General features: G+C 34.2%; 4 protein-coding genes across 8 annotated transcripts in view; 2 read left to right on the top strand and 2 right to left on the bottom strand.

Moving 5' to 3' along the window:
• LOC125827593 (COP9 signalosome complex subunit 4) overlaps nt 1–23,735 on the top strand; it is a 242,593-nt gene that overhangs the window by 171,109 nt on the left and 47,749 nt on the right. The gene's annotated exons all lie outside the window — the stretch shown is intronic.
• LOC125827602 (APO protein 4, mitochondrial) lies at nt 2,439–6,464 on the top strand. Its single transcript, XM_049506904.1, has 2 exons — nt 2,439–2,787; nt 5,128–6,464. Exons 1-2 carry the CDS (start codon nt 2,471–2,473, stop codon nt 5,840–5,842), a joined length of 1,032 nt encoding a protein of 343 aa, XP_049362861.1. The 5' UTR covers nt 2,439–2,470; the 3' UTR covers nt 5,843–6,464.
• LOC125827595 (arabinosyltransferase RRA3-like) lies at nt 9,059–11,793 on the bottom strand. The gene is made up of 2 exons (XM_049506895.1): nt 11,263–11,793; nt 9,059–10,352 (listed from the first exon to the last, which is right to left on the bottom strand). Exons 1-2 carry the CDS (start codon nt 11,431–11,433, stop codon nt 9,237–9,239), a joined length of 1,287 nt encoding a protein of 428 aa, XP_049362852.1. The 5' UTR covers nt 11,434–11,793; the 3' UTR covers nt 9,059–9,236.
• LOC125827599 (probable protein phosphatase 2C 55) lies at nt 17,976–22,415 on the bottom strand. 2 transcript variants are annotated; one of them, XM_049506901.1, is made up of 6 exons: nt 22,389–22,415; nt 20,700–21,241; nt 19,981–20,305; nt 19,250–19,402; nt 18,340–18,630; nt 17,976–18,024 (listed from the first exon to the last, which is right to left on the bottom strand). In XM_049506901.1, the coding sequence occupies exons 2-6, from the start codon at nt 21,092–21,094 to the stop codon at nt 18,007–18,009; spliced, it is 1,182 nt and encodes a 393-aa protein (XP_049362858.1). In that variant the 5' UTR covers nt 21,095–21,241; nt 22,389–22,415; the 3' UTR covers nt 17,976–18,006. The 2 variants fall into 2 exon arrangements, with proteins under 2 accessions (XP_049362858.1, XP_049362857.1); XM_049506900.1 differs by lacking the exon at nt 22,389–22,415 and having other exon boundaries at nt 20,700–21,415.

Here is a 23,735-nt window from a genome sequence, read left to right as displayed (position 1 = left end):
ATTCAGGAAGAGTTTGACATTGATTTTTGGACACTTCACAGTATTACGAGTCTAGTTTCTTGAGAATCAATCCGCTTGTCATTTGAAAGCTCCTACACCAAGAAAAGGATGGTTTTGCGGGATTGCACGTTGCTGTGAGAAGAACTGATTTGGGGTCCAACTTCAAAATTTGATTCCCGTCAATCTGGAAGGTGTTTAACGTTGATTTTTGGATTTATCGTAGTACCAAAAGTCTAATTTCTCCAGAATCAAGCCGCTGGTCGTTTGAATGCTCCTACACCGAGAAAAGGACGTTTTGGCGAGATTGTGCATAACTGTGAGGAGAACTTCCAGATTGGATAACCAACTTCAAAATTCGATTCCCGTCAATCCGGAAGGTGTTTAACGTTGATTTTTGTATATGTCGTAGTACCAAAAGTCTAGTTTCTCCAGAATCAAGTGTCTTGTTGTTTGAATGCTGCTACACCGAGAAAAGGACGTTTTGGGGAGATTGCGCATAATTATGAGGAGAACTTCCAGATTTGATGACCAACTTCAAAAATCAATTCCCGTCATTACAAAAGGTTTTTGACGTTGGTTTTTGGATATGTCATAGTACTATAAGTCTAGTTTCTCCAGATTCAAGTCGCTTGTCGTTTGAATTCTTTTATACCAAGAAAAGAGCATTTTGGTGGGACTGCACGAAATTGAGAAAAAAACAAATCAAATTTGGAGTTTCACATTGATTTAGTTAGGAGAATCATTATTTTTTCAATGATCCTTTGATCAATCCTTTGTACATGAGAGATTCTTATATAGAAGTTTCTTTGAACAACTCTCATTCTTTGTACAAGGAAAGTTGTGGTAAGATTGGAAGGGGAAATCATATCAATTCTTACCCATCTAAATGGAAGTTGCCAGCACTCAAAAGGAAAGCAATAAGTCTTGAGATGTCAAGAATGTTTCTTACAAAATCAACCAAAGGAAAGTTGATATTCTTTTTATTTGATTCAAAATCCAATCAATCTTCTTGTTCTTTCTCACGCCATGCAAGGAAGATCACACAATGTTACTACTCACTAGACCCATCTATTTGAAATTAATATAGAGGGACCACGTGGTTGTCAAGAAAAAATGTTTAAAAAATAAATAAATTTGAGATCACTACAAACAAATCATTTGTAGTGACCTAGTTAGAATGCGACGACAAGAAACAAATACTCTTGAAGTCTCAATAATGCATTCATAAAGACTTCAACTTTCATCGTCAAAATTCAGCAAGCCTACACGTAGAGAAGTCTTAAAAAAATGAATACACATTCATGAAGACTTTAACTTTCGTCGTCAAATTTGACAAGCCAACACGTTGACAAGTCTCAAAAAAGGAAACCACATTCATGAAGACCTCAACTCTCGTCGTCAAATTCGGAAAGCATACACGTTGACAAGTCTCAAAAAAGGAAACCACATTCATGAAGACTTCAACTCTCGTCGTCAAATTCGGCAAGCCTACACGTTGACAAGTCTCAAAAAATGAAAACACATTCATGAATACTTCAAGTCTTGTCACCAAGTGTCGGCAAACCTACTCTTCAGCAAGGGCAATAACGAATCACAATGCGCCAAGTGTCAAAATGACATCCTTTGGCCAATCACAAGCAACCTTGTCCACTCCTTACAACTATAAATAAGGGATAGACATGACATTCAAAAGGATCAAGAAAACTCTTCAACAAGCATTCTGCAAGGATTGGAGAAAGCTACAACACAGCTACATAACTCTTCGAAGGAGTGGTCAACGGAGTTCTTCCCGGAGACGACTTGCAACGACGAAGTGCTTCTCGACGTTCCCGAAGATCAAATACATCTCAAGGAGGTCTACATCATCCTACATTCGAGAAATACGCTATTGAACGCCCTCGAATCAAGAGAACAACAGAATTGTACTCACAAAGATTCATCAATTAAAATCACATTTTCTTTTATTTATTTTGCTTGCAGTTAATTTTCAGCGCTTACGAAAATTTGTTGCGAACATATATATTTTAGGACTCCTTAATTTTAAACATTATAAAGATAATTAATTAATGGGAAAAGGGATAAATATACCCCAAACTATCGTAAATGGTATGCAGATACCATTCGTCATATTTTTGGGATATTGGTACCCCTGTCATCCAAAAACTAGATCATATATGCTATTTACCAAAAATGACTACACTTTTTATAATTTTTTTCAATTTTTTTATTTATACAATGATACAATTATTATTACAATGCACTAAATAAGGTAATTTCTTGTTGCAGTGACTGAATGCCCCCTAATTACGTTTCTAAAACTCTCAACTTCCCATAATTAAATTTTAAAAAAAAAAACAAAAACAATAAATTTGGTCCGGTAAAGATCCAAAAGGCTGGGCTCTCACATAGTTCAGAGGCCCACCATACACGGTTGGGCCTCTTCCTCATACAAGCCCACATAAGCTAAGGTATGTCAGTTAAGTCTCTCGTTCTTCTTCTCTCCGATGTTGAGCTCGGAGCTGCGATGGCTTTGAGAAATCGTCAGCTATGGCAGCAAACGAAGATGATTTACAAAGTGACGATGGATTACTATAGATTCTTCAGTTCGAAACCGAAAGTAGATTTGAGGAAGCTAAGGCCAATGATTCTGAAAAGGATTGAGGATCGGGCGAAAGATTATCCAGTAAAATCCATGGTTCCTGTTGCTGAAGGCGTCTTTAAGGCTCGAACAATACTCTACCATGGCGTTTCCGCATTAATGCAACGTTTCCCAACTTGGGCATGCAAGTAATTCCGTCCCCTTTTCCTCTTTTTTTTTGATAAAAAAGTTTGACATGTTTTGGGAAGAGATTGGTGTTAAAGCTGTTATCTTTATTGAATTTAGATCTAAGGGTAGTTCTTTTTATGCATAATTGTGCGATTAAGAAATTACTCCATGAAGGTACTTTTCTGATACTATCCTTTTTAGTTGTCATGTTGCATTTTGGAGAGTAAATTTGACTTATTTTCAAAGCTAGACTAGATTATGTTCATTCGATATTTTAAAATGAAATTTTTGATATTCAAAAACTATGAGGAAAGTACTATCAATTACAACTTTTTTCTTATCAATATGATAAAAAATACATCTTATATATGATAAGAAATACAGTGAAGAAGAAAAAACTCATTATCAGAGCTTATGTAAGCATTCTTGTTATCATAAATAAGAATCATTGAAAGTGAATTATCATACATAAGCATTAGGTGGTGCTTGAGCAATGCAACAACAATGTTTGCTCATATCACATCCACAACTTTCATAATGAAAATGATCTCTACAATAGGCCACACAGTCTTCACCAGTTGAACATTCCGATTTATCATACAAATGATTCTGTTTTTCAACCTCCAAAGATTTTACCATTTGGCTGAAATTACAAAAAACCAAGCAAACCAAAACAAGGAAAATCAATATACCCTTTGCCATCACAAGTTTGAAGCAAGGCTTATAGGTATTTTTTCCTATGATAAAAGCTTAATGTTATACATGTATTTATACAATATGAAAACATAGCAACATATACATTAAGAATTTAATGAAAAAATATTATTAGTATCTCAAAAATAATAAGAATTATACCTGCTATTAATTTTGGTCAAAAGAATTAAGTATATAATTGAAGAATCTGTTGAATAATATTATTAGTATCTCAAAAATAAAAAGAATGATATCTGCTATTAATTTTGGTCAAAATAATTAATTATGTATTTATTAGCATTAATAACAACATTATCTGCTCTTATTTTTGGTCAAAATGTAACTGATTGCAAGCTTGCCTATGGGCTGGGTTTTGGAGATGTCATGGGTCCTCATGGGTAGTGGTGGAACCAGAATTTTTAATAAGGGGGTTCAAAATCTGAAAAAATAGACACACGAAGTAGTTGAAGGGGGTTCAACATCAATTATATATACCTAAAAAAAATATTTTAACCATATATAAATAATATAATTTTTCGCCGAAGGGGGTTCATCTCTAATGTGGCTCCGCCACTGCTCATGGGCATACATAATTTGTTTGCTTCTGAATGAAATAATTTGGTATAGCCAATTATGTATGAGATGCATTGAACATTTTGTAGCTTTTTGAGTGTTTAGACACAACATGACATAGTTTCAGCTTATCAAGGACATGACCTTAGACATGAGGTAGTGGACGACAAGGATTAGGCTAGAAGATTAGTAGGTAGTAGTGCACTATCTTGCTATCCATCCGCCCATACTTGTAGTTGTAGTATTGTTCTGGTAGTTTCTTGTCCTTTGATTTCTTTTGTTACTATAAAGTTCCCTATTTGATTTCTAGTTCATTGGAGACCTGTTTAGTGTAATCTTGCGCTGTTTTGTCAATCAATTTTACTAGTTAGATATGTTTTTTTTTGAAGAGTTCATTTTTTAAAGAGGATATCATAAGGTTTGTATGGTGAAAGTATGTGTAGGGATGTATGGTAAGTAACCTGCTTGAATTTGATATATTGATGTTGAAGCAAAGAGGTACTTCAAATATTTTCAGGCTTTGGCATTAATAAATAAAAAGGGGGAATTTCAGCCTTTAAATAAGTACAAGAGTAAGTGCAAGCAGCACAAAGAGAGCGGAGTAAACGCAAGACAACAACATGGCAAGAATTATAAATGCGAAAAAAAAAGGGATTAAATCAATACAACAAGAAAAAGTGAAGGTACTTAGCAAAGTGTTGAGATGTCTACAACTGAAGATTTGGTTAAAGCTGGGGCATGCCCATGTTTATTACATCTCTTTTTAGTAGAAGCTAGGGAAAACTTGACATGTCCGACTTGTTTCTTCATAATATTTATCTGAAAATATTAGCTTTGGAAATTGAGGCATTGTTGTTGAATATTGCTCTAAAAAGGTCAAGAATGAGAATTTATTTAGCAGTTGGATCATCTGTTGTGTAAATGCTTTTATTTGATTTGGCTCTTTTTGGCATCTTTATGTGCGAATTCTAGTTATAAAAAGCCATCATCTGATACAATTGCATTTGGCACAATATTTTCTTCTTTCAATGGTAGTGAAAGAAAGGTGGTAGCCGAGACTTTTTTCTAACCTCCAAAGGGTTATTTTGTTGTAGATACTGTCCAGAAGTATATATTGGTGAGAATGGTCATTTGATACAAACTTGTCATGGTTACCGGCGGCGTGCTAAGAATCAGGCTCATGAGTGGATTAGAGGAAGCTTGAATGATATTCTAGTGCCAGTAGAGGCATTTCATTTGCGAACTATGTTTCAGAATATCATCAATCACCAAGAAAGATTTGATTATGATCGCATTCCAGCAGTTGTGGAACTGTGCTTGCAGGCAGGAGCTATTCCAAGTGAAGAAATTGTATGCGGAAGTAGTTTGCCCTCAAGTGTTCCTTTTCAAGCTGACTCTTTGTCTGACGATGATTTGATGTTGTTGGGAAGAGAAACCTTGAAGGCATGGGAAGCACTTAGATCTGGAGTTCAGAGGCTATTGTTAGTATATCCAGCAAAGGTCTGTGAACATTGCTCAGAAGTTCATATAGGACCTTCTGGACACAAGGCTCGTCTTTGTGGTGTATTTAAGTTTGAAAGTTGGCGAGGAAGTCACTTTTGGAAGAAGGCAGAAGTGGATCATTTGGTTCCTTCAAAAACAGTATGGTACCGCCGACCCCAGGATCCTCCATTACTTCTGGATGACGGGCGGAACTATTATGGGCATGCTCCTGCTGTTGTTGATCTGTGTACTAAGGCTGGAATTATTGCTCCTTCCAAGTACCATTGCATGATGAAACTTGAAGGTCTATCAGCCCCATCTCTGTGAAAGGAGTGATGGGATCTTTTCTTGATCTTATCAGTGCAGTTTAACCAACAAGCAGAAGGTGAGTCTAAATTGGGTAATTCTTCTGATGCCGGACTGACTTTTGTTATTCAGGCAACCCTAAAACTTTAATGGATATAGAATGAAGATTGGGTGGGGTTATGTTGTGCTCAAAATCGTCTCTAACACCAAAATATTTCATGAAGGAATATCTTGTTGATATTCACAGGAGATTTACTCGTATTATACTTGAGCAATTCTCATCAATGGAGCATTATATTTTGGTTGACTAGCCACTTAAATCCGTCTCTGGGTTCTTGAAGATCCAAATAGGGAAATAAGGAAGTACAATGATGCAGAAGGAAGAGAAAATGCAGCAGAAAGTGTGATGATCTCAGGACTTAGTTTTTACTCGTCATGGTCAGGAATACCATTGCTCAGGCAATATAGTTCCCATTGCATAGATTATGCATCTTTCAGCATTTCTAGTTAAATATACATAATCTTTTTAAGAGTGAAAGCAGTTTTTTAGTTGATTGTCTCACAGCAACTGTTCTTATGTTCTCAGCGGATACTCCTATCTACTTTAGTGGACTGAAATTGTAGCCTATCTAGGCTACCGAAAGTGTCATCCAGTGTCTGATTCATATACTTCCTGGTGATAGGTAACATGATATTTGTCAGCAGGTGATTTGCAGTGAAATGGAAGTGGATCTCTGTTTGGAAGAAACTATCTTTACAAGTTGAATATGTCCTCCAAGTGTCCAACGGCTCACATACATCATTATTGTAAAGTTTAGAGTCATTTTGTAATAGATATCGTCAACCCAGTGTCATGGCCTTTGAACTCTTGAGATGTTTTGATACATATAGTAACTTTTGTCGCTATAATTTAATAGGTTCTGTACTGTTTAGTTTTGAGTTATCAAGTTAGATTGGCTGAACGTACTTTGGCAGCTCCTAGTCAAACCACGTTTCGATACTTGTGAAAAAGAAGTCCTATTGCTCATTTTGTGGGAATTGTTTTCATCACTAATCAGTTCAGCTTGGCTAGTGCTTTCTGTCGTTGTGTGACAAATGGGAAATTTATCATCAGTTAAATCTGTAAGGACTAAGGTTGTTTTTGTAACCCAAAGTTATCTGAGCTCTTGATGCCAATTGAAAAGTTTTACCACCATTCATTTAAAGCAAGATTTATGAAGCCCAAATAACAAGATTTAATTATGATTATTGACTGCCTCCTAATATCAACATTTTCCCAATTATGTCTTGAAAGTGTCACATTTTTTATTTAAGTTTCCACTGCATAATTTTGCATCCAACTGCATCAAAATGACTGCCTGACATAACCTCATTTGATATTTGTGCTATGATTTCTGGTCAACATTCATGCAAAGTTAACCAACTATATTGGCCAATCCAATAGTGTAACATGAAGAAGATGAAATGATCCTGCTTTAACCTGCATGAGTTGAGTTCTCACAAGAATGCTATTTTTCAGGCAATTCAAATAGTAAGACTCTCTCAAGAATGCAATTCCTGTGAAAACCTTCTTTATAATCCATGAAAATTTCCCCAAGAACAAGCACTTAGGACACACAAAGAAACAAGCAATAAACACAAACAAGCGAAAAAATGCAGGTGGTAGTCGAGATTATGACGGGGACAATCTTTCACATCCAAGTAGGTGACAATGCAACAGTGTTAGATTTGAAGATAGCAATACACAATCAACAAAATGTTCCAGCTAATCGCATCCTCCTGCTACTTGACATAGGTGACGATCATCTCTTAATGAATGATGATCAAAAACCCCTTAGTGAATACGGGGTCCAAGATGGATCTCGTTTTCAGCTGATCTTTAAACCCTTTGAAGCTGAAAAAGACAATGATGATGCTGAAAAAGACGATGATGACACTGAAACTGAAAAAGACGATGATGACACTGAAGCTGAAAAAGACGATGATGATGCTGAAGCTGAAAAAAACGATGCTGCTGCTGCTGCTCATCATGATTCTTTTGCTGCTGCTTATGCTGCTATTGTTGGTAGTCCTCTTCCTGATCTTGATGATTCTGGTGATGACATGGGCACAGAGGATGAAAGAGATGACAATAGTAGTGATGACAGTGGCAGCACCACTCCTAAAACTCCACATGAAGAGAGTACTGCTGAATCACCCGAGTATATATCAATCTCAGATTAGCTATATGAATGAACTCCTACAGTGTCCATTCTGACTTTTCCAGTCTTATTTCACTCCAAAGACAATTCTGTTACAGCAACTAAGTTATAAAGTCTAGAATTACTTCTTAACTATTTTTCTTCTTATGTTAACTCAGAAACATGTATTACGTATTCCGAAAACAGGCCTCATATTGGCATCTGTATTGGGCATCTCCCTTTTTCTAGTATTGTAATGAAAATGATGCTCTCAATACTTCATATTTCACTGTCCAGAAAATGTGAATCTACCAACCTAAGATGCATATGTTAAGAGATCAATGATCATCGACTAGAAATATAATGATGTGAGTGGTATAAATAATAGTAATACATAATATAGTAAGTCAATATCACGCGATATAAACAACACCAACCAGCATTTAAGTACCAAACACTAAACTTATTCAGGTGCAACACCCTAAACCACACTAACTGAGTAAAAGCTTGTGTTATATATATACACACACATTCATACATAAGATCTACTTTGAAGTACCTAATCAAGAAATAACCTTTAAAAACGCCGGTCAAGTAATTTGTAACTATTGCTCAAACAAATCCATGCCGTCTCATGCCAAACAGGAAGGGACAATACCAGTTTGTCAAAGGATACCACAACACAGGGTTGAAGCTGCATCACAAACTCTAGTGCTAAAAGAAGTCAAGATGCCTCAATACCTAAACTAAATAATAGTCATCTAAAATGTCTATATGCATCATAAAAAGAACAATATCAAATAATAGCTATATGGCTTTAAATGAGGACGATAACTAAATAGGCTTGTAAGGTGATCATTTCCTTTTGCAAACAGAGTCGTTACTTCAATGCCTTTGCTACTAGAATCCTGCTGTGCTTCCAGTAGCCACTCAAGAGACAAGATGAACCAAAGAATATAATATGGAAGCTACTTATTAGCAAGCCACTAAATAAGAAAAGAACAAATACTGCAAAATTTTCGAATAAAACTACTACTGTGGTGAAAGAGATAGGAGTTCTGAATGTAGTTGATAAGAAGTTGGTATTACACATTGAGTTCTCAAAAAAGAGGTTGGTATTACACATTGATCCAAAAGGGGAATCAACTGAGCCTACCTGTATGAAAAGACAAATAGCAAGACATAGAATATCACTGGCCTAGATCTCAATCGAAGGTCCATTTCAGCAGCTGCTACTATACTGAACCATCTGGGAATGCATCCAGAGCATCCTGCTTGCCATTGACATAGTACTCAACAACTGCTTTCATTCTAGGAAATTTGTCCGGGTGATAGTTTACATGAACTATAACTGGTTTCAACTTCTTCAGATTAGCATCTTTTCTTACAGTCTTGAATAGGACCTTGCTATTCATGAACAGGTAGATATCCATTGTTCTCCTGGAAGCATAAAGGCCAATATACCCAGGATGTGATGGAAAAGCCAGCTCTTCATTAAAAACTGCCTGGTCCCAGGAATTTGGTTGAGTAGTAAGCCGATCAGCAACCCGATCTAAGAGCTCGATTGAAGGAATCGTTGGCCGAATATAAAAGAAACCAGAATTATAAACCCATATCCTCATTGTATGTGCATATCGAGCCCAACCCATTGATGGTTCATCAAAAACATCATTATAACCATAAGCTGTCATATTATTGTGACCATCTGACATTGATTCAACATCTGAATCACGATATAAATGATCAAAAGGATTTTGCAAATACACAATATCGACATCAGAAAGGAGGACACCGTAACCAAGCTGCAAAAACTCCCTCAAAATTCGGAACTTCAACCCTGAGACAGCGTGGTTGCCTCCACTTTTTCCAATAAAATCAACATTCTCATCGGGGTCCCTTTTATAAACTGGGACGTCATTTTCCTTGCAGAACTCCACTATAGTGTCATCTAAAGCCACGACCAGATAATTGGGAATACCCACTTTTTTAATACTGTTGAACCAAACCTCCAACATGGATTTCACATTTGAATTAGCAAGTGCAACTATGACCTCTTTGCCAACTGCAATCTCTGCCAAGAGCTTTGCTAATCTTGGGTTCACTGACTCATCAGGCATAACAGGAGGGTTAGTTCTCAAACTTTTGACAGTTCCAAAAGGCCCAGCTTTCTGAGGTTGACTCGACACCACCAGTTGCTCCTGTGTACGACCATTTCCCTGCTGAGCCGCCTGAAGCTTTTGATTTAGCTCTCTCACCTGCTTTTGCAACTCTGCATTCTTCTCAGACAACTTCCTATTTTCAGATTTCATCATGTTTACCCCCTCCGTGGATTCACAGTTGGGCGAGTCAACCTAGGAATCAAATTGAATCTCTAATTAAGGAGCTATTAAAATAATTCAACACTTATCAAGCAACGTCCACACGTTATATCCAGTCCCAGCATAAAAACGACAACCATAATTAACATTTGTCGTTTTGTATATAAATGAAGATATACACACGCAATCTAACAAAGGATACCAGCTGACTAAATTCCTAACAACACCCTAATAACTTCATATACACCACCTCAATGCAATTCAAAGACAGAGTAACAATACAACTCTAAGAAACAACTACATTAATTAACCTCAAGAAAAACAAAACTCCCCTAAGCTCTTACTATCTTACTTAGTCCAGTACAACACATACCCATAACAATCCCACAAGCGGTGTCTAGGAGACTAGGATGTACACGGACTTTACCCTTACATTGCTCTTACTTAGTCCAATACTACAACAACATACCAACATAACAAGTGTAATCCCACAAGTGAGGTTTGGGAAGGGTAATACGTACACAAACCTTACCATACCTTTGCTCTTACTTATTCAGTACAACAACAACACACCCAGTGTAATCCCCCAATTGGAGCCTGCGAAGATACGATGTACGCACACCTTACCCCGTCTTCGCTCTTACTTAGTCTAGTACAGCAACAACACATCCAATATAATCGCACAAGTGGAGTCTGGAAGGGTAGGATGTATGCACAGCTTACTACATCTTCGCTCTTACTTAGTCTACTACAACAACAACAACAACAATATACCCAGTGTAACCACGGAAATGGAGTCTGGGGAGAGGTACACAGACCTTACACCCCACCACCTTTGCTCTTAGTCTAGTAACCACCTTAAATTCAGAGGTCAATACAAGATAAATAACACAATTCTATCACAACCCCATTATATAAGTAACCAAATTGACTGAAAACTCACCTGAAGATTAGATTTAGAAACAGGGCGACTTTGAGACCTTGGATCGGGAGAGAAAAATCCATTAGGATACAAGAAAGCAAACACACAACCCAACAAAACTCCGATCGCAATTGCTCCAGCAATTCGAGATCCTCTTATAGATTGACCATACTTCTCCCTACGACCCGCCATTTTCTCTTCACTTTTCAAGACAAAATATCCCCTTTTTTTTTCTTTCTTTTTCTATAACATGAAGTAAAGATTACTCAAAACACTAAACAACAAAAAAATGAAAATGGGTCTTCAAGATTTAAGCCCAAGATGCAAAAAAGTTTGGATCTTGGTGATCTTTGATTATTATTATGGAAAATAAATCAAAGTATTTGAAGTCTTATTTTTGTATGTAGGAAGTGAGTGAGTCGTCGGAAGGGGCCTCAGTGGTTAGTGACACCGTTGTGGTAACAATATTTTATACAATTTGGGTTTGTATTTGGTGTTTTGTGGACCAGAGTATATGTGAATTGAATAGTTGTAATATTCTTTCTGTTTTATAAAAAAGGGAAATTGTTTTTATTGGGATAATTATTTAGAAAACGATTCTCTTTTAAGAAAATTAGAAATTTTGCGAGAGAGTGATCTATCGTGTCATGTTATAGTTTTGGGTGTTTTTCATTGGTCCTCTAGCCTAAGAAGAAGTTGAGTTCGTTTTGGTATTGCAATGTCAGCTTTCGATATTTTAATTTACAAGAGTTAAAAAAATTAATCTATTCAGTGACTTTTACGGTCTCCTTCATTAAATTAATTCGAATTTGAATTACAATTCTAATAAAAAGTAAACAAGCCTAAGCAGTCACGACGTCTTGTTGATGTGAATCTATATACTTAGAAAGTCATCATCATTGATATTTACTTATTTGGACTTTGCTCAATACTCCCTCTGTCCCTAATTACTTGTCCACGATTCCTTTTTTAGTTATCCCTAATTACTTGTTCATTTTGACAAATCAAGAAAGGACAATTCTTTTTTACCTATTATACCCTCAATTAATTACTTTGAAAAAGGTAGAACTTCTTAAAAATATTAAAGTTCTTAATTCATCCACTTCATAATTAATAGGGGTAAAATAATAAACTCACTATGACATTTATTAATTTGTTAATAAGTGTGTTAATTCAAAAATAAACAAGTAATTAGGGACAGAGATTAAATAGGTACAGCAGGACTTGTGTAATGTAATTAGAATTATGGTTAAAGTAACGCTTTTTTATTTTAAAAGTTTTTATTGAAGTACCAATGGCGAATGGGGCTTTCTATTTGGCCAATTACAAGAGCTATGTTTGCACAATTTTTAAAATATGGGTAAAATTTAAATGATGATCTAAAAAAACAATATGTGCATAAATCAACAAAAAAAAATTCATTATACGATATTTGATTAATTCAAATTCATGTTAAAGAGTTTTAATTTAAGAATAAAATATTTTTTATGAAAGATGATTTCATATCGAGGGATCAAATTCAAAATATCTAACTGCTTATTTTGGAGTGTATGTGATGTTCTCCACCTAATTTGGTTGACTCTCTAATTACATAATTACGTAATTGTAATGGAAAATTATTAAATGATTAGCTAAATTTGAGGATTTAGTGGGGGATTTTGATTTTTTAAAATAGATTTCCTTATTCAATAGGAAGCACATTTAGGTGGTTGTTTCCATATAGGTCGTATTTAATTTGGCAATCAAATCTGAAATATTTGTACTAAATAAGATATTTCACTCAAATTTCAGATGTTGGCACTTTTTTTCAATCAAATATTACAATTTAAAAAGAAAAAAATCATCATATTAATTTTGAAATTCTCTAATTATGAAACTATGTGAAGTATATTAGTATTGTATAAATCCTGAAACTATGACTAGCTATATTATTTGAAGCTATCAATAGTGGTCCTATCTAAAATTAGGAAGAGCTAGAAATTAGTCCTGTTAGTTAAGTCTAACTTGAATCAATTATATGTTTAACACTTAAACTTATTTGACAATTTTTTTTTATCAAGATAAATAAATAATTAATTCAAGCAAATGTGCTACTCTTACCTTGGATTCTAATGTCCATCCTCCAACCTGATTATATAACTTGTCGAGTTATTAGACGTTTTTAGAAAAACATAATTTAATGCATGAATCATCTCATTTCGTATTCTTTGAAAGAGTCACAATCAAATAGTGTAATATAAACAACTTATTCTAACATTAGTGGATGATTTCACTGTTTGAATTCATGATTTATAAACCATACAATAATTTTATCGTTTTGACTAATTATATTAATTTATTAAGAAAGTTGTACAGTATCTGCCTTAAATAGATTCTTTGACAAATCACATATTTTGCCAGTTGTCTTTAGTACTGGCTGCTTTTAGAGTTGGGCAGCCTTCTAAGACAAGAAATTTATTGAGCTAATTATGATTTTTTGATGGTGGAACTTCACATAAATGAATTACTATTAAAGGTCAAACTTAAATTTCCAAAGAACACATAATAAGGATAATTTAGTACATATGCATGCATATTACTCTCTCCGTTTTAGTTCTTTTCACGTCCATTAAAAAAGAGATAAGGAGTATAATATATTAAAATATCCCTAGTTAATAAAAGTAGACTGATTTTTCCACTTAAATATTGTGCATACTTCTTTAATATTAATGTAATAATTAGAAAAAAAAATGTAAACTGTAAACTTGCTTTCCTAAAGCGACAATAGTTTTAAAATAATTTTTTGAGCTAAAACGACATCTAAAATAGAACGGAGAGGGAGTATAAGCAATCATTTAAGCAACCTCAGCAATCAGCATGTAACGATTCCCAGAAAGTTGGACCAGATAAGCAAATCTTGAACATTAAAAACAGACTATCCAACTTGGAAAAAATCTTACCAATACCAATAAAAAGATGACACCTGTTTTTTATATACACTTTTATTATTTAATAACGATAAATTAACATGGGCGACCCAATAAGAGTTGGGCAGCCTTCTAAGACAAGAAATTTATTGAGCTAATTATGATTTTTTGATGGTGGAACTTCACATAAATGAATTACTATTAAAGGTCAAACTTAAATTTCCAAAGAACACATAATAAGGATAATTTAGTACATATGCATGCATATTACTCTCTCCGTTTTAGTTCTTTTCACGTCCATTAAAAAAGAGATAAGGAGTATAATATATTAAAATATCCCTAGTTAATAAAAGTAGACTGATTTTTCCACTTAAATATTGTGCATACTTCTTTAATATTAATGTAATAATTAGAAAAAAAAATGTAAACTGTAAACTTGCTTTCCTAAAGCGACAATAGTTTTAAAATAATTTTTTGAGCTAAAACGACATCTAAAATAGAACGGAGAGGGAGTATAAGCAATCATTTAAGCAACCTCAGCAATCAGCATGTAACGATTCCCAGAAAGTTGGACCAGATAAGCAAATCTTGAACATTAAAAACAGACTATCCAACTTGGAAAAAATCTTACCAATACCAATAAAAAGATGACACCTGTTTTTTATATACACTTTTATTATTTAATAACGATAAATTAACATGGGCGACCCAATAAGAGTTGGGCAGCCTTCTAAGACAAGAAATTTATTGAGCTAATTATGATTTTTTGATGGTGGAACTTCACATAAATGAATTACTATTAAAGGTCAAACTTAAATTTCCAAAGAACACATAATAAGGATAATTTAGTACATATGCATGCATATTACTCTCTCCGTTTTAGTTCTTTTCACGTCCATTAAAAAAGAGATAAGGAGTATAATATATTAAAATATCCCTAGTTAATAAAAGTAGACTGATTTTTCCACTTAAATATTGTGCATACTTCTTTAATATTAATGTAATAATTAGAAAAAAAAATGTAAACTGTAAACTTGCTTTCCTAAAGCGACAATAGTTTTAAAATAATTTTTTGAGCTAAAACGACATCTAAAATAGAACGGAGAGGGAGTATAAGCAATCATTTAAGCAACCTCAGCAATCAGCATGTAACGATTCCCAGAAAGTTGGACCAGATAAGCAAATCTTGAACATTAAAAACAGACTATCCAACTTGGAAAAAATCTTACCAATACCAATAAAAAGATGACACCTGTTTTTTATATACACTTTTATTATTTAATAACGATAAATTAACATGGGCGACCCAATAAGAGTTGGGCAGCCTTCTAAGACAAGAAATTTATTGAGCTAATTATGATTTTTTGATGGTGGAACTTCACATAAATGAATTACTATTAAAGGTCAAACTTAAATTTCCAAAGAACACATAATAAGGATAATTTAGTACATATGCATGCATATTACTCTCTCCGTTTTAGTTCTTTTCACGTCCATTAAAAAAGAGATAAGGAGTATAATATATTAAAATATCCCTAGTTAATAAAAGTAGACTGATTTTTCCACTTAAATATTGTGCATACTTCTTTAATATTAATGTAATAATTAGAAAAAAAAATGTAAACTGTAAACTTGCTTTCCTAAAGCGACAATAGTTTTAAAATAATTTTTTGAGCTAAAACGACATCTAAAATAGAACGGAGAGGGAGTATAAGCAATCATTTAAGCAACCTCAGCAATCAGCATGTAACGATTCCCAGAAAGTTGGACCAGATAAGCAAATCTTGAACATTAAAAACAGACTATCCAACTTGGAAAAAATCTTACCAATACCAATAAAAAGATGACACCTGTTTTTTATATACACTTTTATTATTTAATAACGATAAATTAACATGGGCGACCCAATAAGAGTTGGGCAGCCTTCTAAGACAAGAAATTTATTGAGCTAATTATGATTTTTTGATGGTGGAACTTCACATAAATGAATTACTATTAAAGGTCAAACTTAAATTTCCAAAGAACACATAATAAGGATAATTTAGTACATATGCATGCATATTACTCTCTCCGTTTTAGTTCTTTTCACGTCCATTAAAAAAGAGATAAGGAGTATAATATATTAAAATATCCCTAGTTAATAAAAGTAGACTGATTTTTCCACTTAAATATTGTGCATACTTCTTTAATATTAATGTAATAATTAGAAAAAAAAATGTAAACTGTAAACTTGCTTTCCTAAAGCGACAATAGTTTTAAAATAATTTTTTGAGCTAAAACGACATCTAAAATAGAACGGAGAGGGAGTATAAGCAATCATTTAAGCAACCTCAGCAATCAGCATGTAACGATTCCCAGAAAGTTGGACCAGATAAGCAAATCTTGAACATTAAAAACAGACTATCCAACTTGGAAAAAATCTTACCAATACCAATAAAAAGATGACACCTGTTTTTTATATACACTTTTATTATTTAATAACGATAAATTAACATGGGCGACCCAATAAGAGTTGGGCAGCCTTCTAAGACAAGAAATTTATTGAGCTAATTATGATTTTTTGATGGTGGAACTTCACATAAATGAATTACTATTAAAGGTCAAACTTAAATTTCCAAAGAACACATAATAAGGATAATTTAGTACATATGCATGCATATTACTCTCTCCGTTTTAGTTCTTTTCACGTCCATTAAAAAAGAGATAAGGAGTATAATATATTAAAATATCCCTAGTTAATAAAAGTAGACTGATTTTTCCACTTAAATATTGTGCATACTTCTTTAATATTAATGTAATAATTAGAAAAAAAAAATGTAAACTGTAAACTTGCTTTCCTAAAGCGACAATAGTTTTAAAATAATTTTTTGAGCTAAAACGACATCTAAAATAGAACGGAGAGGGAGTATAAGCAATCATTTAAGCAACCTCAGCAATCAGCATGTAACGATTCCCAGAAAGTTGGACCAGATAAGCAAATCTTGAACATTAAAAACAGACTATCCAACTTGGAAAAAATCTTACCAATACCAATAAAAAGATGACACCTGTTTTTTATATACACTTTTATTATTTAATAACGATAAATTAACATGGGCGACCCAATAAGATACGTGACCGAATAGGCAAGTCATTGACCAACTCTTTGGAACATGAAGTCTCAAGAACTTTCAAAAGAGAAGGTTGACGACAACAACATAGTCAATGTATTTCCACAAATGGGGCTCATAAAATATAAAGTGTACGTAGACCTTACCCCTTAGAGAAACTTTTTGCGGAAGAAACTCAGAAGGTTGACACAAATTAAAATTCCAATAAAGAATGAAGATATATGCTGTAAGTTTCGTATAGCCTTAATGGCGATTCCAAAATGTACAAAAATATTACCAGTAAATTACCAAAATAAAAAATATATACATGTGGAAAAACACTTAAATGGCTAGGCCTGAACTCATCCATGCCGCATGAAGCATCAAAACTGACTGCCAAGCCAAGCAATTTGAATTTCACAAAGACGAAACTGTTGGTCGATATAGGTATACAACAACCTAAGTTGCGCGGACTCTTCACTTATGTTGCCGCAGCCGTGTCAGATTCTTCAAAAGTACACTACTTTTGGAGAATCCAGCACGCACACTACACATTTTTGAAGAGTCTGAGCAATATAGTATAAAATCTCTTTACCTAAATTTCAAGCTGTTGGAGTTTTCCTGCATACAACAGAAAGTAATAGCATCAGGTTCCTTCCAGTTTGAGAGTTTAGAAGCTGCACACAAATAACATCTAGCAAATGATCAGCTTCTAACATTTTGGAATTTAGTTGAGTACCTGTTCATTGTGCGAGCGGTTCAGAGGGTAATCAGAAAGTGAGTTTCTCCTGTCATAGAAAAATTAAAATAAGTACACAGTGGCGAAGAACCTATGCCATCAACCGGTTGAAATCAATACTCTGCACAAAGTTTAACAAAAAGACTAGACAAAGAGCTATTTTCATTCTTCTGCACAGATACTATGCAGTATACACTATTAAACAACCATCTCCTTTATAGATCAACAAATTCTTCCCAGGATTGCACTCCCGAGGCTATAGTGAACAGATTAGACTGAGATACTCGTGTTTCTGGCAGGAAAAACAATGCAAGCAAATAATGAACATAATGAGTTGACATGTCAGGGTATAGTCTCCTCGTACATTTTTGTCACTGGTTATATAAGATACCACCACTGTTACGTCATCCAACTTCCCACCATAGAAACGGATGCCAGCATCTTGGGCTGCAGTGGAGAAAGGGGATTGCCTGTTTTTGTCGAGTGCTCTTTCCCGAGCCAATGCAGCTATCTTCTGAGCTACAACCTGAGGTGGTAAGTGAGCTCTCCTAGCATGCACCACTACTGCAGTTATATCACTGGTATACAAATTGTCAAACAATCCATCAGTTCCAGCAATGATGACATCTCCCGGAGCAACAGGTATTTTAAACACCTGCACCAGAAGTCAACCATTCAGTTTTATAGAGAATTAGACTACAGATCGACTGAATGGGAGAAAGAAAAATTCGAGCGACAGTCATGAGTCAACACCCCACATTTATAGTTGACAGAATATTAAACTAGGTATAAACACATAACAGTATTAGGTCAGATTGCAAAAGAATGTCAGTCAGATCATCCAAAATTTAGGTCATCTAAGAGCACGTTAGTTCCTCCAAGAAACAAAGGAGAGAGTGAGAAAGGTATTAACATAAGTTGATTAAAAAGAATGAAAATGTTCCAGTGTGTGAAAGCACCTCTCCAGATTCGGCTCAATGAAGAAAATGAATAATTTTGTTTTTGATAGTGTGATGAGAAAAATGAATGATGAATAAAGATTGAGATACAAAACAGGTTTTTTCAACAAATATTTGATGATCACTATTTATCATAATCCAATCCCCAGTTCACGATTTTTACTTTTCTTATCACTGTAAAAATTCTTTAATTGTACGATTTAGATATTTCGCATTTCTTGAAAATGTGATTTGATTGATTGTGATTTGTCTCAATAACCATTTGTCCGAGTTGTAACTTGTCTACTCAGACACTTTATGAAAGCAAGAACTGACCTCCCCGGAAGTTGGTGAATCACCGCCAGTACCACCACTCTCCAGTTGATATGTAAAATTGAAATCATGCTGCTGAACAGGGGATTTTAAAACAGTACATCCATCTCTAATCACCATAAATCCGCTATCTCCTAAGTTAATGGCATGGAGACCCTGAGAAGATAGGAAAATGATAAATTTAACATTCATAAAGATATAAACTTCTAAATAGCTCAACATCTTTTTAATTTCTTTGCCATTTTACTCACAAAACTACTTCTCCACACCTGGTTCTGGCTGTAAACAATGGCTAATAGGTCCAAAAGTCTTTTGTCTAAAAGAAACTTCATTGTTACTGGACATCTCAGCATCTAACTGAACCAACTAAAAAGCGTTTAGTCTTATATCTGAACTCCATCAAGCTACTCTCGTGTCCCAGAAAGGCAGTGTCACTTTTATCTTTGGGCTGTCCGAAAGTAGTAACCACATTCCTTAAAAGGAAGGTTTCATTCATGTACAGAGCTCAAAAAGTTATGATGGATGGACCCATGTGTTTCCTCAATAAACTTTTTCTTGCTTCTATTTCAGAAACCACAATATGTTCCCCTAACAAATAAGTGCTAGATAACTCCAATCCACAACCATTCTCTTAATAACAGTCTGGTGCTGAAGCACAAGCACTAAATATTAAATTGGGAAATCGTTTCTCTCTTAATGCATCAAGAATGGTAGATATAGAATTACTTATATACCTGATCTGTAAGGGCAATAATGCAGGCAGTTGAGGACCCTTTGGCTCTTGTGAGTGTATAAGCTTTCTCCAGGACCCTGGCTGGATCTACTGAACCTTTTGGTTCCTCACGAATTGCCATTACTGCATTTGCCATCAGTTCTCGAGAATATTCTCCAGCATCAACACCAACATCAGCCCATCCACCAACACCATCAGCTATGCCAATTACTTGTTCATCAATGCAAATAAAATGAGCATCCTCTCCACCTTTTTCTTCTTTATCAGGGTGAGGCAGGTAAGACGACCCTGAATTAAGCTTCAGGCTTCTGTCAATATGGATTTTCCTGAAATGTGATAGTAGAACTCAATTACTAAGTACAAACTATTAGAACTCCAAAGCTGACACCTCAATAATATGCTCTCATTTAGTGATAGTTCTGTGGTGCTACATATAAATTGGCAGTACGCGAAGCAACAAATTAGAGACATCTACACACTCAGCAATGGAAGTAATAGAGGTAGAAATAAGCTTAAGAAAAGGCAACGAGATGTGAAGGATTCTAGTATCTGTCCAGTAAAAAAAAGTCAACTTGAGAAACTTCAGGATGAAACCTTTAACCCCACCTGAACTCGGGTAATGACTTGCCAATTGAATCAGGTTACAAACGGTTAGGCCCATATCGGTACCTTCAGAAACTTGTCTTAAATGAATAACTATAGCAAAGTTGAGAGACCTACTGTTCAGAAGAATTTGCTGAACTTGCACGTTGGACCTCATGGAGAGAGTTATCAAAGGACACATCAGGAGCAGCACCAGCAGAGATACATGCAGCTGAAGAACTGTGAAAACCCTTGAACCCAAATGCATGAGGAATAGCACTGATCACAGAAATATTCTTTCTTTGATTAACTATATTCAAATTTGTCTGTGCTGCAGCAAAAGCTTCAGGCCTTACAAACACATGCAGGTCAGACAATCTTGCAGATGACACAGAACAGAAGGACTTCCCGAACAACAACCGCTCTTCAGAAAAAATCTCCACCAATTGAAGCCCACTTTCTTGCCCAGAAATGGATTTCCGGATTCCCTGCCTCAATGCACCACTTACTCTAAAAAGATAATTACTAGGCATATTGGTTTATCAACTACAACAAATTTGCTCACACTCGTTTATAAGAGAAACACAACCAGTACCACAGAACACGGGAAATATCAGTACTCCCCAGAACGTTTGTTAATACGCATCAATTTGGTCTTCACTTGAAGACAACATAACCACCTGAAGAACAGGGTAACCAATATTAGGAGGAAAAAGTCACAAAAATATAGTAGAGGATATAGGTAGGACATTGTTATATCCACCATATTTCATGTCAAACAATGGTTGCTTATAGTACCAACTAATAAGCAAAAAACTCAAGAATTCTCTAGTAAACACTAAGTATGAGCACATCTATCTCGGCCTTGATGGGTAGGTTTACCCAAAACCCATGCTTGTGAACCATCCCGGCTCAAGACCATAATTACTAAAAAAATAATTTCAAACAAAACCACATGAAAAAACTAGTCCATTATTTGCACCAAAAAGACATATAGTTGACTAGAAGCCTAGAACCCATAAAAGTGGAAAAATAAAATAAATGCCTAAGCTTGTCACTCAATCACCCATCTTCATTGAAAAGCAAATAAACACATTACAACAACAACATACTCAATGTAGTCCCACAAAGTGAGGTCTAGTAAGGGCAGAGTGTACACACACCTGACCTCTACCTAAGAGAACGGTTGTTTCCAATAGATCCTCGCCTCAAAATAAAAACAGTACAAAAATAACGGAACAGATAGTAGCAGAGCAATACTACAACAAAATAATACTATAATCAACTACATGAAACAACATATAATAACAGAAATCAAACAAATAAACACAATACCTTAAAAAAAATCAAAGCACAGAATATGATACCTCAGATCAAAGCTCCAAACAGACTAAAGGAAAGATAATTTTTTTCATCTCATAAATCTCCACAATTTTCCGTTACATGAAACATAGCTGTAACGTCCCTATTTATAATTGTAGGAAATCTAGTTTGACTAAAAAAAAGACTAGAAATATCATTTCCTACAGGAATCTGATTACAAATTCCATTTAAACAATTTAGGTCTCTTAAACAATAAAGGGGTTTCACAATAGAACATTTTCAGTGATTCGAGCTTATCAAGAATCACAAGAACTCAAAACACCAAATATAAACCTTTAATTACAAACATTCAGAAAAATAGAAAATCTGTTCCTATTTGAATATCAAATCCCATATTTCTAATTCTAAACAGTTAAGATTTCTTATTCGAACTTTGAACAAACATTCTATAACACAAACACCCAAAAACAAAAGAAAACAATAAAAGGGGTTTCAAGATTGCACCTTTTCAATCCAAATCACCCAAAAAAATTGGAAGCCACAATACTACAAAAGAAAACAATAAAACGGGTTTCAAGAATGCACCTTTACAATCCAAAAAATGAAAAAAAAAAAAAAAAACCAAAATATTCCAATCTTCTTCAAATAAGTTCTGTTGAGTTAGAGCTCAAATGTTCAACTCAAAAAGCTTTTCATTTCACCAACAAAACCCTATATATACCCAATGGTAAACTTCTGACTTTGTCTACCAAATTTGAAAAAGTTGAGAAAATTTGGAAATCCTTTTATATTTGTGGTGTCATTTATAATAACCATTGATTATGAAAATAATATGGCAAGATAAAAGGAAATGTAAATATGACGATTTCAGTCCTCGCATATTTCTCGAATCTGTTAATTGATGCTCAACCAATCGTTGATTGTGGAGGGTATTTTGGTCATTTCCATACGAATACAAAAATGAAGATCTTATGTTAATATTTTAAATTGGAAACCGACTATGATTGTTTGATTCCTCCAATACGGAAACGTACTGCCACCATAGCTCATTCCTAATCTCGTTAGGTAAATTAATTTTAATTACAAATTTATTAAATTTATAATAATTTTAATTAATTAATTTTGTAACAATAGTAATTGATAAATAGTCGTTAAAAATATTTTTTTAAAAGTTATTATAATGGTGATTGAATAAAATATCTTGTGAAATTTTCACATAAATCTATTTGAAATAGACTACTTTGAAAAAAAAGTCTATTATCTACAAAATATATTTGGAACAAGACTATTTCGTAGCAAAGAAGCTTATTTTCAACTTGGATTAATTTTACTTGTCCACCTAGCTACCTCCCAACTAGAAGAAATGTTACAAATATATTTTATATTTTATTTTTTGGAGTATTTCATTTCATTTTTTTTATTATTTGACTTTGGAGATATTTATTATGCACTTTCGAATTTGAGGCACTTGAAGAATCTTTGCAAATATATATAGACACATTAGCTTTGTCGATGATCAAAGAGAGATATCCTATTAATAATGATATTTCTCTACTTAAAACAAATCTCAGTAATATTCTAATCATCGTTGTGTGGTTATATCTTCCATATTCTTTGTTAATCGATGGAAAAAAGAATTTCACGTAAAGTAGGGAAAAGTTATTAATAAATGATAAATCAAACCTAACTTTGAATCATGCTCACATGGGTGGGGTTTTTATGTTTGGTAGTTCAAATTTTCAAGTTTGTAACAACTACCGATTGATGTCCCAATCTTGCGTGTGAAATACTTAGTGCACCGAGCTATTTTTTTTTTCCTTTCCGAGCAGCTAGCCAGCTATTGATTAATGC

Source organism: Solanum verrucosum, unplaced genomic scaffold (genome assembly GCF_900185275.1).
Source record: "Solanum verrucosum unplaced genomic scaffold, falcon-dt-bn FXZP01000064.1, whole genome shotgun sequence".
Taxonomy (NCBI): domain Eukaryota; kingdom Viridiplantae; phylum Streptophyta; class Magnoliopsida; order Solanales; family Solanaceae; genus Solanum; species Solanum verrucosum.
This window is presented reverse-complemented; position numbering and strand designations above follow the sequence as displayed.